The following is a 27,625-nucleotide window of genomic DNA, read 5'->3' on the forward strand; positions in this document are numbered from 1 at the left end:
TTCATTGCATTCATAAGATTTTTATTCTGTGCAAATTCTTCTATCTGCTGAGACTGAACTTCTGGCAACAGGCTGGCTCACAATGGCTACTTTGCTATCTGCTTGGAACTCACTGTTAGTTAACGAAGTCTGAGCTGCCACAGAAGGCATCTGCACAGTCGCCATGTTAACAGAGTCTTTATCCTGTATGAGATCACTTGTATGTGATAAGCTATGACTCTCTGAGAAAGGATTTTCCAATTTGACTGAACCTACACGTTTCTCTCTTGCATGCAGCATTCCCTTATGATAAACAAGGCATGACAAGTGGGAGAAAGCTTTCCCACAATCAGAGCATCCATAGGGTCTCTCCCCTGTATGAGTTCTCCGATGTATGTTGAGAGATGATTTATCTCTGAAAGCTTTCCCACAGTCACTGCATGTATAGGGTTTTTCTCCTGTGTGAATTCTCTGGTGCTTAATGAGACCCGACTTGTGTGAACAGGATTTTCCACACTCACTACATAAAAAGGGTGTCTTTCCTGTGTGAAATCTCTGATGGGATATTAAGCATGTCTTCTGGCTGAAGCCTTTCCCACATTCATTGCATACATAGGGTTTCTCTCCAGTGTGAGTACGTCGATGAATAAGGAGATTACCCTTTTGGATGAAGCCTTTTCCACATTCATTGCATACATAGGGTTTTTCTCCAGTATGAATTCGCTGATGTACAATGAGATTTCCCTTCTGAGTGAAGCCTTTTCCACAATCACTGCATATATATGACTTCTCTCCTGTGTGAGCTTTCTGATGCACATTCAGCTGTGATTTCCAGCGGAATGCTTTGTCACATTCAGTGCATTCATAGGGTTTCTCTCCTGTATGAGTTCTCTGGTGTTCAGTGAGCCTGGACTTTTTGGAGAAGGCTTTTCCACACAGGCTGCATCCATGTGGTTTCTCTCCTGTGTGAACTCTCTGATGATTAATGAGCTGAGACTTCTTGATGAAGCCTTTTCCACAATCACTGCATATATATGATTTCTCTCCTGTATGAATTTTCTGGTGCGCATTGAGCTGTGATTTCCAGCGGAATGCTTTGTCACATTCACTGCATTCATAGGGTTTCTCTCCTGTGTGATTTCTCTGGTGTTCAGTGAGCCCAGACTTTCTGGAGAAGGCTTTCCCACATATACTGCATCCATGAGGTTTCTCTCCAGTGTGAACTCTCTGATGATAGATGAGGCGAGACTTCTTGAGGAAAGCCTTCCCGCACTCAGTGCATACATGGGGTTTATCTATCTTTCGAGTTTGCTGATGCTTAATGAACTGTGAATTTGTATTCGTAGAATTTCCACCTTCGGGGAAGTTCATTTCATTATGAAATTGTTCATGGTTGGCGTGAAGGAAGGATTTCCCATCTCCATGAACCCCCACAGACTTCTTGATTTCATACCTTTTGTTCTGGTTGATTAAACTTAAATTTGATTTCAGTATTTTCCCACGTAAGTCAAATGTATCATGATTTTGCCTTAAAGGAAAATCACTTTTCCTCTGATGAATGATGTTTCCAAAGGCATTATGTTTATGGCATTGTTCCACTCTCTTCAGACATCTTTGGTTTTGTGAGTGCATCTGTAGACGATTGTCAACTTTCTTGATTTCTAGGAAAGAAGAGAATAATAAATCTTTGCATGAGCATGGAATAGAACTGTTTCACAAATAGCTTTGTACAGGCTGGCTCTACTGACCACACTATTTCCATGGTTTAAAAAACTCCAAGTAGATATGTCTATTGTCACTTTGATAAGAATAAACCATTATAATTTAAACAAAGAAAACAAAAAATAAAAGCAGTCAGTGTATAAACAAGGTAAATTTCTCAGGAAATGGCAAGTTAATTCCTGCTCACACTCATGCCAGAAACCTTACTATCATCTTTCATTTGTATGTTTGTCTCACACCCTTTGTCTACTTCAATAGGAAATTCCATATGTCCTCCTTTATAAATATATAGTAATCCCTCATCTATGGGCGATATGTTCCAAGACCCCCCCAACCATGGATGCCTGAAACTTTGAATCATACCAAACCCTATATCCGTTATGTTTTTTCCTATACAGTGCATATACACCTATAATAAAGTTTATAAACTAGGCACAGCAAGAGATTAACAATAACAAATCATGAAATAGAAGAATTATAATAATAGGCCAGCATCACACTCTTGAGCATTGGAGACATTATCAAGTAAAACAAGGGTTACTTGAACACAAGCACTGTGATACCTTGACAGTTGATCTGATAACCAAGACGGCTACTAAGCGACACAGGTGGGTAGGGTACACAGCATGGATATGCTGGACGAAAAAATGATTCCTGTTCTAGGATAGAGCAGGATGGTGCAAGATTTCATGCTCCTTGGAATGGTGAGCAATGTAATTAAGAATTGTTTATTTCTGGAATTTCCCATTTAACATTTCCAGGCCATAGTTGACTGCAGGTAACTGAAACTGTAGAAAGAGAAACTGCGGATAACAGGGGACTCCTGTATTCTGCAACTAACTAACACTCACCCCCTCTACCTAGGTGGAAGAGAATCACTCTGTCTGGTACTATAGCAATAGCCTCCCAAGTGGACTTCAGGTTTCAACCTCTGCCTTCTCCTGTATACTTTCTACAAAGTAGTCAAAGTGATCCTTTTAAATATAAATGACATCATGTCACTCTTCTACTGAAAACTCCCTCATGTTTCCTCATCTCATAATTTTTTTAAAAAAGTAATGGCCGGATGTGGTGGCTCATGCCTGTAATCCTAGCACTTTGGGAGGCCGAGGCATGCAAATCAGAAGGTCAGGAGATCAAGACCATCCTGGCCAACATGGTGAAACCCCATCTCTACTAAAAATACAAAAATTAGCTGGGCATGGTGGCATGCAACTGTAGTTCCAGCTACTCGGGAGGCTGAGGCAGGAGAATTGCTTGAATCAGGTTGAATCACGGAGGCAGAGGTTACAATGAGCCGAGATCGTGCCACTGCACTCCAGCCTGGCGACAGAGAGACTCTGTCTCAAAAAAAAAAAAAAAAAAAAAAAATCAAGTCATTAAAATGTCTTTGAAAGGTCATAGACCTGTCTACCCCAAACTCCAGATCCCATCAAACTCCATATTATCTCCAACCACTGCCCCTCTTGTTCACTCCTCTGTATTCACACAGGCTTCCTTAAAGTTCCTCAAACGCACACCTGCCTTAGGCCTTTGGACCTGCTATTTTGTCTACTTGGAAGGTAATTCACCTGAGGGATGTACTCACATCTCTCATACAGCTGCTCAAAGGCATCTCACCAAAGACCCATTCCCACTCCCGTCATCCCTCATTATGCTTTGTTATTGATCTTCCCAGCATTTTTCACCACAAGACATTTATCCATTTTGATTAATTCCATGCCTCTTCCTTTTAGCACATAATCTCCAAGAAGAATTTTGTTGTTGTTTTAGATGTTCACAGCTGTCAGGGCCCGTATGTAATAGGCTATCAAAAAATATTTAAGGCAATGAAACAAGGAAAGTATGGGACACACTGGGGAGACTACTTTAAATGTAGTGCTTTAAATATAGTTGGCTTTGAATTTATGAAAAGGAAAAGGAAAGCAAACTCTGTGTAGGCAAGATGATACCATATCATGGAGATTCAACTAGAATATCACTTGACAGATGAGAAATTTCCATCTTATATGACTGCTATGATTCACTGGGACTCAATGACATCAGACTATGGTAAGAACAGAAAAGCTTTAAGGGAATATGCCCAGCAATATAATTTAAGAGAAACTAAATAATGGGCAGAATTAATGATTCCAAAAGAAAATTGAAGCAAAGCAGGCATGAGGTTTAGTAATCTGGTTTGGGTTGGAAAGAGAATGAGAATTCTTCAAAAATCAATTGAAAGAACAAGGACTTTAAATACAGGAGCTGAGGAGGCAGGGAAGTTTCAAGGTAACCCTATGATGGCCAGGTCGACTCAAGTAGTTGACATGCAAGTGGGTAAAAAATATGGTACAAACATGTAAGTTAGGAAATATTAGGGGAGATGTCAATCTGAGAGTCTCCATAGAGAACAAGAACTTAAGTCAACAGACCAAGTTACTAAGAGGGCACAGAGTCGAAGATAGTGTGGGAAGACCTTAGGAAAAAAACTCAACATTATCTAAAGGGGCAGAAAGGTATAGTGGCCAGGAGAGAGTGCTGATATCCAAGATCACTCTTTGGAGACAGACATGGAAGGAGGAATTTCATAGCAAGAGAAGTAGAATGAACAGGTAGAGATGCTCTGATGGGGGAATAAGAAATGATGAGATTTGAGAATCCTAAAAAGGAAGAAACCTTGAGAAAAACAAATCAAACCTAGATTAAATGAAGACTGATGAGGCCTGGCGTGGTGGCTCACACCTATAATCCCAGCACTTCGGGAGGCCAAAGCGGGTGGATCACCGGAGGTCAGGAGTTTGAGATCATCCTGGTCAACTTGGTGAAACCTCATCTCCACTGAAAATACAAAAAAACTTAGCTGGGTATAGTGGTGGGTGCCTGTGATCCCAGCTACTGGGGAGACTGAGGCAGGAGAATTGCTTCAACTGGGAGGCAGAGGATGCAGTGAGCCGAGATTGCACCACTGGGCTCCAGCCTGGGTGACAGAGTGAGACTCCATCTCAAAAAATAAAATAAAATAAATAAAAAATAAACAGTGATGAAATCCAAGAGGAGATAAAGAGGCAGATGTTCCTCTAAACACCTGAAGGAGAAAGAGCTTTTGTGTGGGGAGAGGGATACATGGAGGCCCTGTCCACACAGCCTCAGATGCCCTGACAGCTCAGACACTGCTGAACAACTATCATGTGACTTGCTAGCCACCCTCCTTGCTGGCTCTCACCCTGAACTCACCTGGACAGATTTGGCTGTGGATTTCATTTTCTACTGTCCATGGTTCTCCTTGTTCCAACTTGGAGAGTGCATCTGGCTTGCTGGCTTGATACCCTGTTCATAGGAAATGATAGACAACTTAGGCTCACTGAATTAAGCTGTGGTCTATCAACATGGGACCATGTTCTGTTTTAGGAACTATGTAATTTATGTGTCTGCAAAGCAAAGGGATTTCCCCTGTGAAGGGGGCACATTATACTCTTTTATCTGGGGCTACGGAGAGGACAGATCTACCACTTGAGAGCACCACAAGCCCTCCACAGCTTTTGAAAGCTGAGAGAGCAAAGGCCTTTGACTGGGTACTCTCTGAGTGACACAGGGCAGCTGTCCTCACCCACTGACACCAGGTTGCTATAGTTCTCCAACATCACGTCCCGGTAGAGGTCCTTCTGAGCAGGGCCGAGGAGCTGCCACTCCTCCCAGGTGAACTGCACAGCCACATCCTCCAGGGTCAGTGATTCCTGTAATAAGAGAGTCCTGCTTAATATGAAGTATTTCTCTTATTTATATGGAAGCAATGTGAAGGACATTGTTCTGCTCATTTTCATCAAATAGTCTGCATCTATATATCTAGGTGCTGTGATTTTTTAAAAAATACATTGTCACAGAGGCAAAATCCATCTCCAAAGTCTATCTATATTCAAAACCTATTTCTAGCAAAATATTCTGTAGTTGTATAATTATCTATCATTTAACAAATCAGAAGTTTCTATAAGAACCAATCATTTAATCCTCTTGCTAATCCTCTTTTTTTTTTTGAGCACATATTTGCCAGACACTAAATATATTTTAGCAATATCAGGATGAATAGAGCATACTCCTTTATTCACCATGAATCTTCAATAAATCTTCACGTGCACTATCAGAATCAATCAGGAAGAAACTCCAAACACTACAAGATATTACATAATAAATAAGTGTATTTTATATGTTAGGAGGAATAAAAGAATCTTTCCAAAACATGTCCAAAGAACAAGAGACAAGTATTATTACCCCCTACTGCTAAATGTGACTGGCTTAAAAAATAAATAAATAGGCCAGGCATGGTGGCTCATGCCTGTAATCCCAGCACCTTGGGAGGCCTAGGTGGGTGGATCACCTGAGGTCAGCAGTTCGAGACCAGCTTGCCCAAAATGGCAAAACCCCATCTTTACTAAAAATACAAAAATTAGCCAGGCATGGTGGTGCATGCCTGTAATCCCAGCTACTCGGGAGACTGAGGCAGGAGAATCACTTGAACCCAGGAGGCAAAGGTTGCAGTGAGCTGAGATCATGCCACTGTACTCCAGCCTGGGTGACAGAGCGAGACTCCATCTCAAATAAATAAAAATAAAATAAATAAATAAAAAAATAAAAAATATTCAAAAACCATACACACACATATGGTTTTGAAGTATTTATATTTACATTATCAGGCATGTAAGCAGCCTAACTGAAGAGATAGTCAATGAACTGGTAAGTAGATCTGAAAAAACTACCAAAAATGCAACGAAAGGACAGAATGATGCAATATATAAAAGACAGATTAATAAATACAGAGGATAGGTAAGGTCTAGCACGTACCAATTTAGTTTGTGAAAGAGCAAATACAAGATTCAATTCTGACACCAACTCCTGGAAGACCCATAGGTTAAGGTTTCAGTCCCACAAGACCAACCTTACTTCAGACACCAGTCACAAGTGTGAGGTCCCCAGGTTACAAAGACTTTTGTCCCTTGGCTACAAATGTGGGGATTTCTGCAACCCACCTTGAGGTTCAATAATCTACTAGAACAACTCACAGAACTCAGGAAAGCACTTTACTATTACTGGTTTATTTACAACCCCCAGGAACAACCCAATGGAAAAGCTGCACAGGGCACGGTATGGTGGTGTATGGGCATAAATTTCTATGCTCTCTCTGCATGCACAAACCTCCCAGCACCTCAACGTGTTCACCAACCCAGCTCTCCAAACCCCGCTGTTTACGGGTTTTTATGTTACACAGGCATGGTTGAATAAATCATTGGCCACTGGTGACTGAACTCAATCTCCAGCCTCTCCCTACTCCCTGGAGATTAGGGGTAGGACTGAAAGTTCCAAGCTTCTAATCAAGGCTTGGTCTTTCTGACAACCAGTCTCCATATTGAAGCTACCTAGAGGTCCACTGAGGGTAGTCTCACTAGAAAAAAAGAGCACCAGGCATAGTGGCTTACAGCTGTAGTCCTAGAACTTTGGGAGGCCAAGGGAGACAGACTTCTTCAGCTCGGGAGTTAGAGACCAGTCTGTGCAACATGGTGAAACTCCATCTCTACAAAAGAAATACAAAAAATTAGCTGGGCCTGGTGGCACACACTCCCAGCTAGTTGGGAGGCTGAGATGGGATGATTGCTTGAGCCCAGGAGGCCAAGGCTGCAGTGAGCCGAGATTGCACCACTGCACTCCAGCTGGGTGACAAAGTGAGACCCTGTCTCAAAAAAAAAGACCCTTATTCAGGAAATTCCAAGAGTTTTAGAAGCTCTATGCCAGGAACTGCAGACAAAGACCAAATATCTTTCTATGATACCACATGTGAACAATATAGTCCTGATCCTACTTTGCCTCAATGTTGAAATTAAAATCTAAATTTACTGATGCACAAATCCTAGTTTACCAATTTATAATTTTTCACTTAATTCAATTGACTTTTAAAGTCTTCCAGAAATCAATCATGTGATGAAGGAAAGAATAAAACAAACCAAAAGTCACCTGGGACTTGATCATTTTCTTCTGTTACTGGGAAATAGCCAGTAAGTAGGATGCTGTGTCTGTAGTCTCTCCTTGAGCTGCCCTCAATTTCTGGCTAGAAATCTTGGTCTCTGGTGAATTATATCCCTGCAAAAGATGGTATCCAGGTCCTGGAACCTCCTCCTCACCTTGAAGTGTCTTGCCCCTGGAGTCAGGAACTGCGGGCTGAAGAGTAAATTTATTTGAGTGTACATTCCCTGCAGGCCCAGGTGCTGTCACTGCTGCTGTGTACTCACCTTAATGCAAGGCCATCTCTAACTGTCCCTGTATTTGGGGCCCCAGAAGTTTTTACCCACCCTGGGGCAACAACAAATCCTGGGGCAACAAAATATAACATTCTATATGTATGACCAATACATTTACAAACCGTCTTTCTTCTGTGACATGGAAGTGGGGTGACTGTGAGAGAAGAGTTGGGAAAGGAGAACCAGCGCCAACATGATGCTGCAACACGAAGAGACTTCTTAGATCAGGTTTTAGAAAAAGGACAGAGAAGGTGAGGATTTAGATATTTATTTCTTTTTTTTTTTTTTTTTTGAGACGGAGTCTTGCTCTGTCACCCAGGCTGGAGTGCAGTGGCCGGATCTCAGCTCACTGCAAGCTCTGCCTCCCGGGTTTACACCATTCTCCTGCCTCAGCCTCCGGAGTAGCTGGGACTACAGGCGCCCGCCACCTCACCCGGCTAGTTTTTGTGTATTTTTTAGTAGAGACGGGGTTTCACCGTGTTAGCCAGGATGGTCTTGATCTCCTGACCTCGTGATCCGCCCGTCTCGGCCTCCCAAAGTGCTGGGATTACAGGCTTGAGCCACCGCGCCCGGCTGATATTTATTTCTTTAAAACCACATGTCCACATGCCTGGTCAAAAGTCATCATACACCTCACATGTAGGCATGCCTCAGTTTGAAGACAAATGTATTAAGCCAAGCAGACACTGTCTTATTTGATTTCTCATTACTACCTACTGCGTTATATCCTTATAAGGTATCAATCATTATTTTCCATTCCAATATTGACCTAAGGCTTACAGATTTAACTATATTGTCCAAAAGCAGAAGTAAAATCTGAACTGACACGGTCTGTGTCCAAGAACATGACCTTAGCCACTCTGAATTCCTTTGGACCGCATACTGTCATCATACATCTCAGCTCTCTTTGCTACTACCTTGAGGGAGTTTCATTCATCATGGAAGATGGCCAGTGTCACAGACATATAATGTGACCTTCTGAAATCAGCACGGCCAACAGTGACACCGGCACAAAGACAAATGGAAAGGCTGCATGCTACACCCCTGGCCTGAAAGCAGCAGGTCAGAGAGTGGCAGCCCCAGAGGCTTTCTTTAGGCCCAATTCTAAAACTCAAGTAAGAGACTCACATAGTGAGAGCATCAACTGGATGGAGTCAACCTGAGCTTTCCTTCTATCTGGATGGAATCATTGTAACAAGCGCCCGGTGGCCCTCCTGCATGCTCCAAACCCACAGGGCCTGCACTGACGCATCCTCTAACCCACAGCTGCAAATGCTCCCCTTCCGTCTGCAGTCTCAGAAGCACATAATTGTGGCAAGAGATGTTTCACACTTTTCTTCTTAGAATGCCACCAGTGGAAAGGTGTGGAACCCAAATGATCTAATATTCCTGGGCAGGAGGCGGTGGATGCAACATTTCAGTGGCATCCAGGGTATGCATTTCAAATGGCAAGGCTTCCTCTCCCATGAGCTTCCACAGCCCCTTTCCCAGGAATAGCTGAAGAGCTTCTACTTCACTTTTGACCCCTACGAGCTTTCTGGAGAATGTAATCACACCTGTTTGCTCCAGTGGCTACGTCCTTTCCCTGGAGGAGTACATTTCCTGAAAACTCATGTAGGTATAGGAAGCCATAAAGAAAATTTCCATAAATTCTAAAGCATCATTACCAAACAGGACATGTTCACAAATCATCATCATATGAAAGAAACAACAAAGAAAAGTATATTTAAAAAACATAAAACAAGACTATATATTAATTTTGGATATGTACACATTTAATAAAACATGTATTATATGAAATTAGTTCAAGAGAATAGTTATCCCTAGGGATGGAGGAGAGGAAAGGGGGTGGATTAGAGGATATCACTGAAGGTGCACTTGCATCAGCTTATTTCTTTTCTAAAACTACCAACAACAGAAAAAACAAAATCAAGTATACTGTGGAGGAAAATCTCATTGAGTAAAAATGGCAGAGTAGGTAGGTCCAAGGGTCTGTCCCTCTACATAAAAATCAAAAACTCAAGTAAAAAAACTATCAAAAAATCAAGTAAAAACAATAAAAAACGAAACAAAAACTTGGTCAGGACTCTGAAAAATACTCAAAGGTTCACAACAACAGAGCAAATGTTGAATCAAAAAAAAGGCAACTGGCTGGGCACGGTGGCTCATGCCTCCCTATAATCCCAGCACTTTTGGGAGGTGGAGGCAGGAGGATCACTTGAGGCCAGGAGTTCAAGACCAACCTGGCCAATGTGGTGAAACCCCATCTCTACTAAAAATATAAAAAGTGGCCGAGTGTGGTGGCACATGTCTGTAGTCCCAGCTACTCAAGAGGCTGAGGCAGGAGAATCATTTGAACCCGGCAGGTGGAGGTTGCAGTGAGCTGAGATCACGCCACTGCACTCCAGTCTGGGCGACAGATGAGATTCCATCTCAAAGAAACAAAACAAACAACAACAACAAAACAATGACTTAAAAATAGTAGGAAAGCTCTGTGCCATTTTTACTTGTCTTTGCTCCACCCCCTCCCCAGTTCAGTGATGGTCTTGAAGATTGCAGCCAACATCCCCAATGTGGGATCCTGGATTCAGGCCCTGGAGGGAACAGAATAGACTTCATTCACAAATAGTTTTGTTTAGCTGGGTGGAGTGGCTCATGCCTGTAATCCCAGCACTTTGGGAGGCTGAGGTGGAAGGATCACTTGAGCCCAGGAGTTTGAGTCTGCGGTAAGCCATGATCTCGTCACTGTACTCCACCCTGGGTGACAGAGTGAGACCCTATCTCAAAAATAAAAATAAAAAATTGATTGTTGTCTTTTCTAACTACCTGAAGGACCTAGGCAACAGGCCCCTTCCTGTTTTGGAACTCACTCAGGGAGGAAAAGTAATGGGCATTTCTCAAAAACTTTGTGAAGCAGAACAACAACCTTCAGCTGCCTAGGGCAAAAGATTACACTTGAGCCATAGAGGAAAGGTTGAGAGAAAAAGCTAGGAGGAAAGTGCCTTGGGGAAATCATGCCATTCAAAAGCACTCGTATAGACTGAGGAATTTATAAAGCCACATGCATGCACTGGGGAGGATGTTGGCTGAGAAAAGACCTGAGAAGACTGTAAACATTCCTTCTGGCTGATGTCTACAGGTTCAGTGCAAGCAGGAAGTGAAGGGTAAGGCAGGTTTATAGATGCCCTGGCTAATCATTAAAGGAGTAGCCCAGCACACAATCCACAACCACAAAAATATCATACTAAGTGAAAATGTCAGACACTCAAGTGCAGGAGCTCACACCTGTAATCCCAGCACTTTGGGAGGCCAAGGCGGGCGGATTGCTTTGAGCTCAAGAGTTCAAGACCAGCCTGGGCAACATGAAGAAACTCCATCTCTATAAAAAGTTAAAAAATTAGCCAGGCATGGTGGTGTGCGCCTATAAACCCAGCTATTAGGGTGGCTGAGGCATGAAAATTGCTTGAGCCCAGGCGGCAGAGGTTGCAGTGAGCCAAGAGTGCACCACTGCACTCCAGCCTGGGCAACAGAGTGAGACCCTGTCTTGTGGGGAAAAGAGAGATCAGCCTGTTACTATGTCTATATAGAAGGAAGTAGACATAAGAGACTCCATTTAGTTCTGTATTTGAAATGCTGTTAATCTATGACCCTACCCCCAACTTTGTCCTTGCAAGAGACATGTGGTGTGGTGACTCAAGGTTTAATGGATATTGGGCTGTGCAGGATGTGTCTTTGTTAAACAAGTACCTGAAGGCAGCTTACTGATTAAGAATCCTGCCCCTCCCTGGGCAATGGAACATCTCCGGGTAAAACCTATTGTGTGCTTTGTTTACTGAGTAAGGAGAAAACCGCCTTTAGGAATAAGGTGGGGCTTGCTGGAGCAATACTGCTAAAAGGTTTATGGAGATGTTTGCATATGCATCTCAAGGCACAGCATTTTCCTTTTAACTTATTCATGTTACAGGGATTTTTGTTGTTATGTCTTACTGCTGATTTCCTCCCTACAATGATCCTATTTTCTAGCCACTCCCTTATCTTTTAGATGGTAAAGATAATTATCAATAAATACTAAGGGAACAGAGAGGCTGGTGCCAGTGTGGGTCCTCTGAAAACACAGCACTGGCCCCCTGGGCCCCGCTTTTCTTTCTCTATACCTTGTCTCTGTGTCTTTATTTCTTTTCTCAAGTCTCTCGTCCCACCTAACGAGAAGCACCCACAGGTGTGGAGGGGCAGGCCACCCCTTCATCTGGTGCCCGACGTGGAAGCTTTTCTCTAAGGTGAAGGTACGCTGGAGCGTGGTCATTGAGGACAAGTCGACAAGAGACTCCTGAGTACGTCTACAGTCAGCCTTGCAGTAAGATTGTGCGCTCGGAAGAACCTAGGGTAACAATGGGGCAAACTAAAAGTAGATATGCCTCTTATCGCAGCTTTATAAAAATTCTCTTAAAAAGAGGGGGAGTTAAAGTGTCTACCAGAAATCTAAATATGCTCTTTCAAACAATAGAACAGTTTTGTCCATGGTTTCCAGAACAGGGAACTTTAGATCTAAAAGATTGGGAAAAAATTGGCAAAGAATTAAAACAAGCAAGTAGGGAAGATAAAATCATCCCACTTACAGTATGGAATGATTGGGTCATTATTAAAGTAGCTTTAGAACCATTACAAACAGAAGAAGATAGCATTCCAGTTTCCGATGTCCCTAAAAGCTGTGCAGTAAATTGTGAAAAAGAGGCAGGGATAGAATCCCGGAAAGGAAAGGAAAGTTCACACTGTAAATGTGTAGCAGAGCCGGTAATGGCTCGGTCAACGCAAAATGTTGACAATAATCAATTACAGGAGGTAATATATCCTGAAACGTTAAAATTAGAGGAAAAAGATCCAGAATTAGCAGAGCCATCAGAGTCTAAACCACGATGGCCAACTCCTCTTACAACAGCTCAGATGCCTGCAACCTTAGAACCTCAAATGCAGGTTAAACAAGTACAAACTCCAAAAAAAGATCGAATAGAGAAAGATAGAGTCTCTGTCACGGCAATGCCAATCCAAATACAATGTCCACAATATCAGCAGGTAGAAAGTAAGATCCAGCCGCCAGTAGCCTATCAATATGGGCTGCCAGCTGAACTGCAGTATCGGCAGACCCCAGAAAATCTGTGTGGACAGCCAGGAACATTTCCAGTGCCACAGGGCAGGGCACCATATCCTCAGCCGCCCACCATGAGACTTAATCCTACAGCACCGCCTAGTACACAGGGTAGTGCAATACATAAAATTATTGATGAGGCAAGAAAACAGGGAGATATTGAGGCGTGGCAATTCCCAGTAATATTAGAAGCAAGACCACCTGGAGAAGGGGCTCAAGAGGGAGAGCCTCCCGTAGCAGAAGCCAGATATCAGTCCTTTTCTATAAAAATGCTAAAAGAAATGAAAGAAGGAGTAAAACAGTATGGACCCAATTCTCCTTACATGAGAACATTATTAGATTCCATTGCTCATGGACATAGACTCATTCCTTATGATTGGGAGATTCTGGCAAAATCCTCACTCTCACCCTCTCAATTTTTACAATTTAAGACTTGGTGGATTGATGGGGCACAAGTACAGGCCCGAAGAAATAGGACTGCCAATCCTCCAATTAACATAGATGCAGATCAACTATTAGGAATAGGTCAAAATTGGAGCACTGTTGACCAACAAGCAATAATGCCAAATGAGGCCATTGAGCAAATCAGGGCTATCTGCCTTAGGGCCTGGGAGAAAATCCAAGACCCAGGAACCGCCTGCCCTTCCTTTAATACAGTAAGACAAGGCTGTAAAGAGCCCTACCCAGATTTCGTAGCAAGACTTCAAGATGCTGCTCAAAAGTCAATTACCGATGAAAATGCCCGTAAAGTCATAGTGGAGTTGATGGCATATGAAAACGCCAATCTGGATTGTCAATCAGTCATTAAGCCATTAAAAGGAAGGGTTCCTGCAGGATCAGATGTAATCTCAGAGTACGTTAAAGCCTGCGATGGAATTGGAGGAGCTATGCATAAAGCTGTGCTTATGGCTCAGGCAATCACAGGAGTTGCTTTAGGAGGACAAGTAAAAACATTTGGGGGAAAATGTTATAATTGTGGTCAAATTGGTCATCTAAAAAAGAATTCCCTAGTCTCAAATAAACAAAATGCAACTATTCAAGTTACTACAACAACAGATAAAGGGCCACCTGGCCTATGTCCAAGATGTAAAAAGGGAAAACATTGGAGTATTCAATGTCGTTCTAAATTTGATAAAAATGGGCAACCACTGTCGGGCGAGAGGAGGGGCCAGCCTCAGGCCCCACAACAAACTGGGGCATTCCAAATTCAACCCTTTGTTCCTCAGGGTTTTCAGGAACAACAACCCCCACTGTCCCAAATGGCTCAGGGAATAAGCCAGTTATCACAATACAGCAATTATCCCCCGCCACAAGTGGCAGTGCAGCAGTAGATTTATGTACTATACAAGCAGTCTCTGCTTCCAGGGGAGCCTCCACAAAAAATCCCCACAGGGGTACACGACCCATTGCCTGAGGGGACTGTAGGACTAATCTTAGGAAGATCAAGTTTAAATCTAAAAGGAGTTCAAATTCATACTGGTGTGGTTGATTCAGACTATGAAGGCGAAATTCAATTGGTTATTAGTTCCTCAATTCCTTGGAGTGCCAGTCCAGGAGACAGGATCGCTCAATTATTACTCCTACCTTATATTAAAATTGGAAACAGTGAGATAAAAAGAACAGGAGGGTTCGGAAGCACTGATCTGGCAGGAAAGGCTGCATATTGGGCAAGTCTGGTCTCTGAGAGCAGACCTGTGTGTAAGGCCATTATTCAAGGAAAATAGTTTGAAAGGTTGGTAGACACAGGAGCAGATATCTGTCATTGCTTTAAATCAGTGGCCAAAAAATTGGCCTAAACAAAAGGCTGTTACAAGACTTGTCGGCGTAGGCACAACTTCAGAAGTGTATGAAAGTACAATGATTTTACATTGTTTAGGGCCAGATAATCAAGAAAGTACTGTTCAGCCAATGATTACTTCAATTCCTGTTAATCTATGGGGTCGAGGTTTGTTACAACAATGGGGTGCAGAAATCATTATGCCTGCTCCATTATACAGCCCCATGAGTCAAAAAATCATGACTAAAATGGGATATATACCAGGAAAGGGATTAGGAAAAAATGAAAATGGCATTAAAGTCCCCATTGAGACTGAGAAAAATCAAGAAAGAAAAGGAATAGGGTATCCTTTTTAGGGGCGGCCACTGTAGAGCCTCCTAAACCCATTCCATTAACTTGGAAAACAGAAAAACTGGTATGGGTAAATCAGTGGCCGCTACCAAAGCAAAAACTGGAGGCTTTACACTTATTAGCAAAGGAACAATTAGAAAAGGGACACATTGAGCCTTCATTCTCACCCTGGAATTCTCCTGCATTTCTAATTCAGAAAAAATCAGGCAAATGGCTATGTTAATGGACTTAAGAGCCGTAAATGCTGTAATTCAACCCATGGGGCCTCTCCAACCTGGATTGCCCTCTCCGGCCATGATCCCAAAAGACTGGCCTTTAATTATAATTGATCTTAAGGATTGCTTTTTTTTTTTTTTTTTTTGAGACGGAGTCTCACTCTGTGGCCCAGGATGGAGTGCAGTGGCCGGATCTCAGCTCACTGCAAGCTCCGCCTCCCAGGTTTACGCCATTCTCCTGCCTCAGCCTCCCGAGTAGCTGGGACTACAGGTGCCTGCCACCTCGCCCAACTAGTTTTTTGTATTTTTTAGTAGAGATGGGGTTTCACCGTGTTAACCAGGATGGTCTTGATATCCCGACCTCGTGATCCGCCCGTCTCGGCCTCCCAAAGTGCTGGGATTACAGGCTTGAGCCACCGTGCCCGGACAAGGATTGCTTTTTTACCATTCCTCTGTCAGAGCAAGATTGTAAAAAATTTGCCTTTACTATACCAGCTATAAATAATAAAGAACCAGCCACCAGGTTTCAGTGGAAAGTTTTACCTCAGGGAATGCTTAATAGTCCAACTATGTGTCACACTTTCATAGGTCAAGGCCTTCAACCAGTTAGAGACAAATTTTCAGATTGTTATATCATTCACTATATCGATGATATTTTATGTACTGCAAAAACAAGAGACAGATTGACTGTTACACATTTCTGCAAGCAGAGGTTGCCAACGCAGGACTAACAATAGCATTTGATAAGATCCAAACCTCTGATCCTTTTCACTATTTAGGGATGCAAATAGAAAATAGAAAAATTAAGCCACAAAAAATAGAAATAAGAAAAGACACATTAAAAACATTAAATGATTTTCAAAAATTGTTAGGCGATATTAATTGGATTCGGCTAACTCTAGGCATTCCTACTTATGCCATGTCAAATTTGTTCTCAATCCTAAGAGGAGATCCAGACTTAAATAGTAGGAGAATATTAACCCCAGAGACAACAAAAGAAATTAAATTAGTAGAAAAAAAAATTCAGTCAGCGCAAATAAATAGAATAGATTCTTTAGCCCCACTCCAACTTTTGATTTTTGCCACTGCACATTCTCCAACAGGCATCATTGTTCAAAATACTGATCTTGTGGAGTGGTCATTCCTTCCACACAGTACAATTAAAACTTTTACATTGTACTTGGATCAAATAGCTACATTAATTGGTCAGGCAAGATTACGAATAATAAAATTGTGTGGTAATGACCCAGACAAAATAGTTGTTCCTTTAACCAAGGAACAAGTTAAACAAGCCTTTGTCAATTCTGGTGCATGGCAAATTGGTCTTGCTGATTTTGTGGGAATTATTGATAATCATTACCCAAAAACAAAAATCTTCCAGTTTTTAAAATTGACTACTTGGATTTTACCTAAAATTACCAGACATGAACTTTTAGAAAGTGCTCTGACAGTATTTACTGATGGTTCCAGCAATGGAAAAGCAGCTTACACAGGGCCAAAAGAGCGAGTAATCAAAACTCAATATCAATCAGCTCAAAGGGCAGAGTTGGTTGCAGTCATTACAGTGTTAGAAGATTTTAATCAACCTGTTAATATTATATCAGATTCTGCATATGTAGTACAGGCTACAAGAGATGTTGAGACAGCTCTAATTAAATATAGCATGGATGATCAGTTAAACCAGCTATTCAATTTGTTACAACAAACTGTAAGAAAGAGGAATTTCCCATTTTATATTACTCATATTTGAGCACACACTAATTTACCAGGACCTTTAACTAAAGCTAATGAAAAAGCTGATTTACTGGTATCCTCTGCATTCATAAAAGCACAAGAACTTCATGCTTTGACTCATGTAAATGCAGCAGGGTTAAAAAACAAATTCAATGTCACATGGAAACAGGCAAAAAATATTGTACAACATTGTACCCAGTGTCAAATGCTACACCTGCCCACTCAAGAGGCAGGAGTTAATCCCAGAGGTCTGTGTCCTAATGCATTATGGCAAATGGATGTTACCCATGTACCTTCATTTGGAAAATTATTATATGTTCATGTAACAGTTGATACTTATTCACATTTCATATGGTCAGCATGCCAGACAGGAGAAAGTACTTCCCATGTTAAAAAGCATTTATTATCTTGTTTTGCTGTAATGGGAGTCGCAGAAAAAATTAAAACTGACAATGGACCAGGTTATTGTAGCAAAGCTTTCCAAAAATTCTTAAATCAGTGGAATATTACACATACAACAGGAATTCCTTATAATTCCCAAGGACAGGCCATAGCAGAAAGAACTAATAGAACACTCAAAACTCAGTTAGTTAAACAAAAAGAAGGGGGAGACAGTAAGAGTGTACTTCTCCTCAGATGCAGCTTAATCTAGCACTCTATACTTTAAATTTTTTAAACATTTATAGGAATCAGACTACTACTTCTGCAGAACAACATCCTACTGGTAAAAAGAACAGCCCACACGAAGGAAAACTGATTTGGTGGAAAGACAACAAAAATAAGACATGGGAAACAGGGAAGGTGATAACCTGGGGAAGAGGCTTTGCTTGTGTTTCACCAGGAGAAAATCAGCTTCCTATTTGGATACCCACTAGACATTTGAAGTTCTACAATGAACCCATCGGAGATGCAAAGAAAAGCGCCTCCACGGAGACGGAAACACTGCAATCGAGCACCATTGACTCGCAGGATGAATCAAGTGGTGATATCAGAAGAACAGATGAAGACACCATGCACCAAGAAGGCAGAGCTGCCAACCTGGGCACAGTTGAAGAAGCTGACACTGTTAGCTAGAAAAAGCCTAGCTAGCACAAAGGTGACACAAACCTCAGAAAAAATGCTGTTTGCAGCTTTAATGGTTCTATCAACAGTGGTAAGTCTCCCCATGCCTGCAGTAGCAGCTGCAGCTAATCATACCTACTGGGCTTATGTGCCTTTCCCGCCCTTAATTCGGGCAGTCACACGGATGGATAATCCTATTGAAGTATATGTTAATAATAGTGTGTGGGTACCTGGTCCCACAGATGATCATTGCCCTGCCAAACCGGAGGAAGAAGGAATGATGATAAATATTTCCATTGGGTATCATTATCCTCCTATATGTCTAGGGAAAGCACCAGGATGTCTAATGCCTGCTATCCAAAATTGGTTGGTAGAAGTACCTACTCTCAATCCCATCAGTAGGTTTACTTATCACATGGTAAGCGGAATGTCACTCAAACCACAGATAAACTACTTACAAGACTTTTCTTATCAAAGATCATTAAAATTTAGGCCAAAAGGGAAACCTTGCCCCAGGAGATTTCCATAGAATCAAAAGATTTAGTTTGGGATCAAGTGGCAAAAAATCTTTATGGATTAAACACCACCACTTGGATTAAGTCTATTGGGAACTCTACTGTAGTAAATTTTGGAATTATGTGACTCTGTTTAATCAGTTTGTTTTTAGTGTGCCGGACCAGTCGAAGAATCCTGCGCCAAAATCGAGAGAATGAACAAGCCTTCATCGCCATGGCACGTTTGTATAGAGGAAAAGAGAGAGAAAATGTTGCGAGAAGTCAGAGACCTTGAACAGAGGGACTGGCTGGAGCCACAACAAAAAAACATAAAATATAAAGATTTCATGGACATTTTATTAGTTCTTCAAAATTTATACTTTTGTAATTTCTTTTTTTTTTTTTTTTTTGAGACGGAGTCTCGCTTTGTCGCCCAGGCTGGAGTGCAGTGGCCGGACCTCAGCTCACTGCAAGCTCCGCCTCCCGGGTTCACGCCATTCTTCTGCCTCAGCCTCCGGAGCAGCTGGGACTACAGGCGCGCACCACCGCGCCCGGCGGTTTTTTTTTTTTGTATTTTTTAGTAGAGACGGGGTTTCATCGAGTTAGCCAGGATGATCTCTATCTCCTGACCTTGTGATCCGCCCGTCTCAGCCTCCCAAAGTGTTGGGATTACAGGCTTGAGTCACCGCGCCCGGCTTACTTTTGTAATTTCTTATGTCTGTCTTTAATCTCTTAATCCCATCATTTTCTTTGTAAGCTGAAGAGGATATATGTCACCTCAGGACCCTGTGATGATTGCCTTATCTGCACAAATTGTTTGTGGAGCATGTATGTTTAAACAATACAAAATCTGGGCATCTTGAAAAAAGAACAGGATAACAGCGATGTTCAGGAAACAAGGGAGGTAACCTTGAACTGGCCGCCGGTAAGCCGGACGAACAGAGCCATATCTTTTCTCCTTTTGCACACAAATAGGAGAGAGATCGCTGAATTATTTTTCTCAGCAAGGAATATCCCTGAGAGAGAGAATGCGCTCTAAGGGTAGGCCTATAAACAACCCCCTTGGAGGCGTGCCGCCTTTTATGGTTGAAGCCGAAGGGATGAAATAAGCCCCAGCCTCCTGTAGTGCTCTCAGGCTTATTAGGAGGAAGAAATTCCCACCTAATAAATTTTGGTCAGTCAGGTTGTCTGCTCTCAAACCCTATTTCCTGATAAGATGTTATCAATCACTATGCATGCCCAAAATTTCATTCACAATTTTAATTTTAACACCATCCTGTGATCTCGTCCAGTCTCCATTTGCTTTGTCATATTCTGTTACTTTGTGAAGTATGTAATCTCAGTGTCGTGATGACAATAGTGGTTTTGTTGAAAAGAAAAGGGGGAAATGTGGGGAAAAGAGAGATCAGCCTGTTACTGTGTCTATATAGAAGGAAGTAGACATAAGAGACTCCATTTAGTTCTGTATTTGAAATGCTGTTAATCTGTGACCCTACCCCCAACTTTGTCCTTGCAAGAGACATGTGGTGTGGTGACTCAAGGTTTAATGGATATTGGGCTGTGCAGGATGTGTCTTTGTTAAACAAGTACCTGAAGGCAGCTTGCTGATTAAGAATCCTGCCCCTCCCTGGGCAATGGAACATCTCCGGGTAAAACCCATTGTGTGCTTTGTTTACTGAGTAAGGAGAAAACCGCCTTTAGGAATAAGGTGGGGCTTGCTGGAGCAATACTGCTAAAAGGTTTATGGAGATGTTCGCATATGCATCTCAAGGCACAGCATTTTCCTTTTAACTTATTCATGTTACAGGGATTTTTGTTCTTATGTCTTACTGCCGATTTCCTCCCTACAATGATCCTATTTTCTAGCCACTCCCTTATCTTTTAGCTGGTAAAGATAATTATCAATAAATACTAAGGGAACAGAGAGGCCGGTGCCAGTGTGGGTCCTCTGAAAACACAGCACTGGCCCCCTGGGCCCCGCTTTTCTTTCTCTATACCTTGTCTCTGTGTCTTTATTTCTTTTCTCAAGTCTCTCGTCCCACCTAACGAGAAGCACCCACAAGTGTGGAGGGGCAGGCCACCCCTTCACTGTCTCAAAAAAAAAAGAAAATATCAGACACTAAATGTCACGTTATATGATTTCATTTATATAAAATACCCAGATTAGGTAAATGCATAGAGACAGAAAGCACACTGGCTGGGTGCGGTGGCTGATGCCTATAATCCCAGGACTTTGGGAGGCTGAGGTGGGCAGATCATCTGAGATCAGGAGTTCAAGACCAGCCCGACCAACATAGAGAAACCCAGTCTCTACTAAAAATACAAAATTAGCCGGGTGTGGTGGCACATGCCTGTAATCCTAGCTGAGGCAGGAGAATTGCTTGAACCCGGGAGGCAGAGGCTCCGGTGAGGTGAGATCAAGCCATTGCACTTCAGCCAGGGCAACAAGAGTGAAACTCTGTCTCAAAAAAAGAAATGTTGGGAGCTGAAAAGGCCAAAGGGATGGTGATCAACTCAGCATTCCACTGCAGGCTACATGATCAAACAGCGAACTGTTTATCTTAAGTACAGAATGTGGGCAAACTTGCTTCTGTACCTGTCCCAGAAAGTTTGCTGAGGGCCATCACTCCCTGGCGCCAGGCTCCTTGAGGCTATCTACGGGGACATCTAGAGCCTATTGTTAAAGGAATGCAGTCTCACAAGCCTGCTGTGAACCAAAGGCCCGACTGACAATTACTCAATAATCACCTGCCTCTCCCCCAACCCCCCCGCCCCCTGCTTCTCTCTATCTCTTTTGCCTAATAAATACAGAGGGCTGCATAAAGCTCAGGGCCCTTGTCCACTAGAGGCAAGGTGCCCCGACCCCTTCTTCCAAATATACTGTTTTGTCTTTGTCTTTTATTCTAGCGTTTGCCCCGCTTTGTTCAGTCCACCAGGGATTGTGGTCGGTTACAAGTGGCGCTCCGAACAGCGCCAGAATCAGGCACTCTACAAAAAGAGACAGAAAGCACATGGGTGGTTTCCAGGGTCTACTGGAGGGGAGAATGTGAAGTGACTGCAAGTGGTAGTTGTACAACACTGTGAATGTACTAAGAGCCACTGCACTGTTGACTTTAAAATGATTAATTTTATGTCTTGTGAATTTTACCTCAATTCAAAAAATTAAATATATCCTATAAAAGTTCTATGAATGAAGAAAAAAAGTTCTATGAAACTATAAAAGCACACTCTCTAAAGTGAAGAGCAGTATCAAAGATGTACAGGATCATTATCACTATTTTAACTATTCTGGAAATGCTACCCAATTAGTTCGATAAAGAATCAAGTATAAATCATCAATATTAAAGAAGAGGAAACAAATTATATGACTAAGCAAGAGTGACAGTTTTATAGATTCAATTGAACATATATAAAAAAATAAGTTTTTATTCAGATTGATGATTTCATATCTAAAAGTTGCAAGCATTCCAAAATAGACATACTTCTTTGTCAGTATTAAGTGACTAAACAATTTTGGAAATAACACTTTGCATTGAATATGAAAGGAATCAGACACACTTCTCAGCTTCCTGGGCCCAACACTAACACATTCCTCCATACATCACAACTTCCAGGGCCCAGTGTAAACATTCCAAACTTCCAGGGCCCAGTGTAAACATTCCAAACTTCCAGGGCCCAGTGTAAACATTCCAAACTTCCAGGGCCCAGTGTAAACATTCCAAACTTCCAGGGCCCAGTACAAACACCACCTGGAGAGTACCGTTTGTACTGAAAGCACAGGAACCAATAGATAACTGCTAAATGTATAACTTAATATGTTAACCAATTGTAATGCTGTAACCTAAAGAATTCCCTTGTTTCTCTGTAACCTTACATATCCTGTTTTCATCGGGCTATAAAAAGCGAGCGCACGCATTGTTCGAGGCCCTCTTGTATGTTATGGAACGGAGGGACCAAGTTCGAACTTGCAATAAAGATCCTTGCTGCTTGGCTTTGACTCTGGACTCTGGTGGTCTTCTTTGGGGAATAAACGGTCTGGGCATAACAAATACTTTCACTGGAGATATTACTAGAACCCAAAACCCACCTTGGGAATTTTTGCAAAGGATATAGTAACACATGCATGCAAAGTTGATCTAAAGGATTCAGGTCTATTAACAGAGGATTAATTGGCTGATTAGAAGTACACACATCCAGTGAAATGGAGCTATCTAGCTATTAGAAATACTAACAATTCTATATTTAGTAAAAATACAGGTACCTCAGTTACGTATATCATAAGTACATGAAAAGCGGCTCAACATAAGTCTTCATAAAAATGCAAATCAAAACCGTAATGAGATACCATCTAACACCCATTTAGAATGCCTGCAATAAAAAACCAAAAATAACAAGTGTTGGCGGGTATATTGTGGCAATGGAAACCCCGAAATATGGCTAGTGGAAATGTTCAATGGTGCAGCCACTTTGGAAAAGTCTCGTAGTTCCTCAAATGGTTAAACATACCATATGACCCAGCAACTCCATTTCTAGGCTTATATATAAGAGAAATAAAAACAGTAAAAGCTTACACACAAATGTTTATAGCACATTATTTATAATAGCCAAAAAGGGGAAATAATCCAAAAGTCCATCAACTGATAAAAGGGTAAATACAAGGTGCTATATCCATACCATGAAATACTATTCTGGCATTAAAAAAAAATGAAGTACAGATATATGCTCCAACACAGACAAACCTTAAAAACATTATACTATGTAGGCCGGGCACAGTGGCTCACACCTGTAATCCCAGCACTTTGGGAGGCTGAGGCGGGCGATCAACTGAAGTCAGGAGTTTGAGACCAGCCTGACCAACATGTCGAAACTCTGTCTCTACTAATAATACAAAAATTAGCCGTGTGTGGCGGCATGTGCCTGTAATCCCAGCTACTTGGGAGGCTGAGGCAGGAGAATCACTTGAACTTGGGAGGTGGAGGTTGCAGTAAGCTGAGATTGCGCCACTGCACTCCAGCCTGGGTGACAGAGTAAGACTCTGTCTTAAAAAAGAAAAAAAAAAAATTATGCTATGTGAAAGAAACCAGTCACAAAAGACCACATACTATATTGTGGCATTTACATGAAATGAAATAAGAGTAAATTAGAAGAAAACAGAAATGTCAAAATAAGCAAATCTATAGAGACAGAAAGTAGATTAGTGAGTACTTAGTGGTAGGGCATAGGGAGTGGAAACAAAAGGGTACGGGGCTTCTTTTCAAGTGATGAAAATGTTCTAAAATTGACTTTGGTGATGGCTGCACATAGTAAAAGCCACTGAATTATACAGTATGTGACTAATAGACCTGTAATTTGGAAAAGCTGTCAGTAGAACTTAATTATGATAAACCTACTAAAATATTTAGGGGCAAATGTATGAATGTCTGCAACTTACTTTGAAATGCCCCAAAAAAGCAAAGCAATATTTTACAAGATGGATAAATGTGGCCAGGTGAGGTGGCTCACACCTGGAATCCCAGCACTTTAGGAGGCGAAGGAGAGAGGATCACTTGAGGTCAGGAGTTCAAGATCAGTCTGGACAACATAGTGAGATGCCATCTCTACAAAATGAAAAAAAGATGGATTAATGATGAGTAGAAGGATGATATACAGATAGATACATAATAAAAGAAACACAACAAAATGATGGTATGCCAGGTGGTAGGCATACAGGTATTCAACTGTAAAGTTCTTTAAATCGTGTTATATGTTTGAAAAGTTTTGTAACCTGGAGAACAGGGAAGCTTGCTCAGTAAGGTGACCAAAAACAATGTAAATATTTTATAAACTAATTGCTCTTCTATGTAAGAGTAAATTGGAAGAGAACAGAAAGGTCAAAAATAAAAACACACAATTTACAACTGCAAAAAAATTAAAAACCAAGGTGCTGATGAGGGTCAGGGAGAAACATGTTTGGGTAAACACAGAATCATAACCGGTTCTTAAAAGTGATAAGTGAACTTTTTAAGTCTTAAAATTCTATCTAAATATATCCATATACTTAGTGATTCAAGTCGCAATGGTGCAGTTTTGCCTCTTGATGGTATACTATTACAGAAATCTTAAAAAAAATTTTTTAAACAAAAACAGGTATGATATGTTTACTATAAGAACATTTATAATATAATATTAAATAAGGCAAATTATACCAATGTTTCAGTAGTTTATCTGAATTGTGAAAATCAAGCATAGAAAACTGAAACTGAAATATACAAAAATCTTATCAAAAGTCATTACTGGGGAACACATTTTGGGATAAGAGAGATGTTGTTTTACTTGTGTCAGAACCTGAAATAAAATATTTATGTGTGTGTATACATACATTCACACAGTAAACTTGAGGAAGAAGGACGAAAATCTTTGTCTTTAATAGAAACCTTATCATTTTCTTCTTTTGTTTTTTCCTCTCTCTCTCTCTCTTTCTTTCTTTCTTTCTTTTTCTGTTGAGACAGGGCCTCACTCTGTTGCCCAGGCTGGAGTGCAGTGGCTCAATCATAGTTCACTGCAGCCTAGACCCTCCCAGGGTCAGGTGATCCTCCCACCTCAGCCTGCGAGTACCTGGGACTACAGGCATGTGTCATCACACCCAGTTAATTTTTGTATTTTTTGGAGAGACAGGCTGTGTTGTTCAGGCTGGTCTCCAACTCCTAGGCTCAAGCAATCCGCCCACTTTGGCCTCTCAAATGCTGGGAATACAGGTGTGAGCTACCGCGCCAGATTTGATTAATCTTTGATCTTCCCCAAGGTTTCCTATTTACCAGGATGAGAGGAAGGAGAGATGTGAGAAGTCAAATGAGGTCTGTAAACCAGTCCTTGCAGAGAAACTTAAAAGGGACTGCGAGGGAATGTACTGTTGGACTTCAACACACACACCAATCAGGATGTCCCGGCTGCCAAGGTTTCAGCCTTCACAAGTGTCTCCACGACTCTCACATCTAGACCTCCCTAACACTGGTCACACCCCCTAAGATTAATCCCAAAACCTGGACCACACACCCAGGTTCACATGAACCCGGGCTCCTCCTCACTGAGTCACATATTAAATCCTGATTACAGCCTGGAGCAAAGGCTCACGCCTGTAATCCCAGCACTTTGGGAGGCCAAGGTGAGAGGATCGTTTGAGGCCAGGAGTTGGAGACCAGCCTGGGCAACATAGTGAGACCCCCATCTCTGCAATAAGTAAATAGATAGATAGATGATAGATAGATAGATAGATAGATAGATAGATAGATAGATAGATAGGCGTGGTGGTGCTCACCTGTAGTCCAAGCTACTCGGGAAAGCTAAGGTGGGAAGATCACCTGAGCCCCGAGAGATGGAGGCTGCAGTGAGCCACGATTGCGCCACTGCACTCAAGCCTGTGTGACAGAGCGAGACCCTGTCTCAAAAATAAAAAAATAAAATCCCGAATCCGCGGCAGACACCGTTTTCCTTGACAAAAACCACTCCTCACGTCAGTCCTCAACCACCGAGCCCTACAGAATGACCCGCAAAGGCACCAAACCCTGATCACGGACTTCCAGGCGTTGCTCTCGACAGACTGACCACTGACCACTGGGATCCCTCAGGGCTGAATCCAGAGACGCCCCGACCCCAATATCCCGACTCCCACTTGCTCCAGCTTCCCCCACAAACTCCACGACTCCGCACTAAACGGACGCCCACAGACACCCTCCTCCCCTCATCCTGACAGACGGACCCACACACAGACCTGATTTTCCGGGGAACCCACCGACACTTCCCAGAGCCCGCACTTTTCCTGAATTCTTCCACTTCTGGGCCCTCCCACAGCCTCCAAGCCGGCCTACGGCGGCCGACGAAGGTCTGAAGTTTCAGGTGTACGGAGCACGGGCGACTGGGCGGTGATAAGTTCGCGTCCTCTCCTCACGGATGTTGAAGGCGGCCATCTTTGAATCCTGCATGTACGGAAGGTAAAGTGGATCTTCTCTGCCCAAGTATGCAGGGATGGTTCGGGACCGTGAAGAACCCCATATTTTGGCACCTAAATCCTGCGCTCAAGTTTCATTTATTTTTAGAGGCTCGCGCTTAGCCAAGACAAACACGGCATGGGCTACGTGCACCTTAGCGGGCTGGGGAGAAAAGTCATCCGCTTTGCACAAAGAATGACGGGAATGACACAATGGGCGCGGCCATCTTAGAAGTTAGGTGTCCGTACAAGTGAAAACGCTGTCTCCGCTGAGGAAAAAGCGCAATCGCACCCTGAGTCATATACCGCGAAAACGCTTCTAACTACGTGGACAAGAGGAAGATTTTTGAGGACAAAAAGCGTGTGGAGAAGCAATTGAGGTACGAGGATATTGTTCACCCCGTCAACGGAAAGTGAAAAAACAGCGACCAGCTGGAACCTTATTTACGTTTGAGGGACATCACCGCCCAGTGCAGGTAAGGAGAGCAGCCAGGAGCCAACAGGAAAAGGGAATCCAATGTGGGAGGCGGGAATTTTTCTTAAGAGAGGAGAAGGGCTTCCCTCTGCTGGAGGTAGAGTCAATCTTAAGGTCGGGGCTTTCCGAGAACCAAGTGCCTAAAATTCTATAAAGAATAAATAAGACAGCTCTGGGAGAATGAAAAGTTGTGCAAGCCCGGGCGCGACGGCGCGCACGTGTAGTCCCAGCTACTGGGGAAACCGAGGCAGGAAGATCGCTTGAGCCCAGTAGTTCCAGGCTGCAGGGAGCTATGATCGCACCTATCAATAGCCACTGCACCACGCAGCCTTGGCAACCCCTTCTTGAGGAAAAAAAGAAAAAAGAAAAAGAGAAAAAAAAAAAAAGAAAGTTGTGCAAGAAAAGAAATCATAGAATACTACCCGACTGACCTATAAGTATTAT

At 42.4% G+C, this 27,625-nt stretch overlaps 2 protein-coding genes across 8 annotated transcripts in view; one reads left to right on the forward strand and one right to left on the reverse strand.

Moving 5' to 3' along the window:
* Positions 1–26,893, reverse strand: ZNF613 (zinc finger protein 613). Of its 5 annotated transcripts, XM_023182373.2 has the most exons (6): positions 26,491–26,893; positions 24,175–24,340; positions 7,684–7,887; positions 5,291–5,417; positions 4,918–5,010; positions 1–1,640 (listed from the first exon to the last, which is right to left on the reverse strand). In XM_023182373.2, exons 3-6 carry the CDS (start codon positions 7,696–7,698, stop codon positions 22–24), a joined length of 1,854 nt encoding a protein of 617 aa, XP_023038141.1. In that variant the 5' UTR covers positions 7,699–7,887; positions 24,175–24,340; positions 26,491–26,893; the 3' UTR covers positions 1–21. The 5 variants fall into 5 exon arrangements, with proteins under 5 accessions (XP_023038141.1, XP_023038143.1, XP_023038142.1 ...); XM_023182375.2 differs by lacking the exon at positions 24,175–24,340 and having other exon boundaries at positions 7,684–7,809; XM_023182374.2 differs by lacking the exon at positions 24,175–24,340.
* ZNF649 (zinc finger protein 649) overlaps positions 26,669–27,625 on the forward strand; it is a 37,283-nt gene continuing 36,326 nt past the window's right edge. For all 3 annotated transcript variants that reach the window (XM_023182380.2, XM_023182379.2, XM_023182381.2), the window contains exon 1: positions 26,669–27,182. The gene's annotated coding sequence lies outside the window, so the exon portion shown is untranslated. The remainder of the gene's footprint in view (positions 27,183–27,625) is intronic.

The sequence above is a fragment of the Piliocolobus tephrosceles genome, chromosome 21 (genome assembly GCF_002776525.5).
Source record: "Piliocolobus tephrosceles isolate RC106 chromosome 21, ASM277652v3, whole genome shotgun sequence".
Lineage (NCBI taxonomy): Eukaryota > Metazoa > Chordata > Mammalia > Primates > Cercopithecidae > Piliocolobus > Piliocolobus tephrosceles.

What these genes read in the sequence shown, in the direction of transcription:
- ZNF613 (XM_023182375.2), bottom strand. An exon ending in TAGCAACCTGGTGTCAGTGG is followed by an intron (nt 5,011 to 5,290) that starts GTGAGGACAGCT and finishes TCCTATGAACAG; the next exon opens with GGTATCAAGCCAGCAAGCCA. An exon ending in CCACAGCCAAATCTGTCCAG is followed by an intron (nt 1,641 to 4,917) that starts GTGAGTTCAGGG and finishes CTTCTTTCCTAG; the next exon opens with AAATCAAGAAAGTTGACAAT.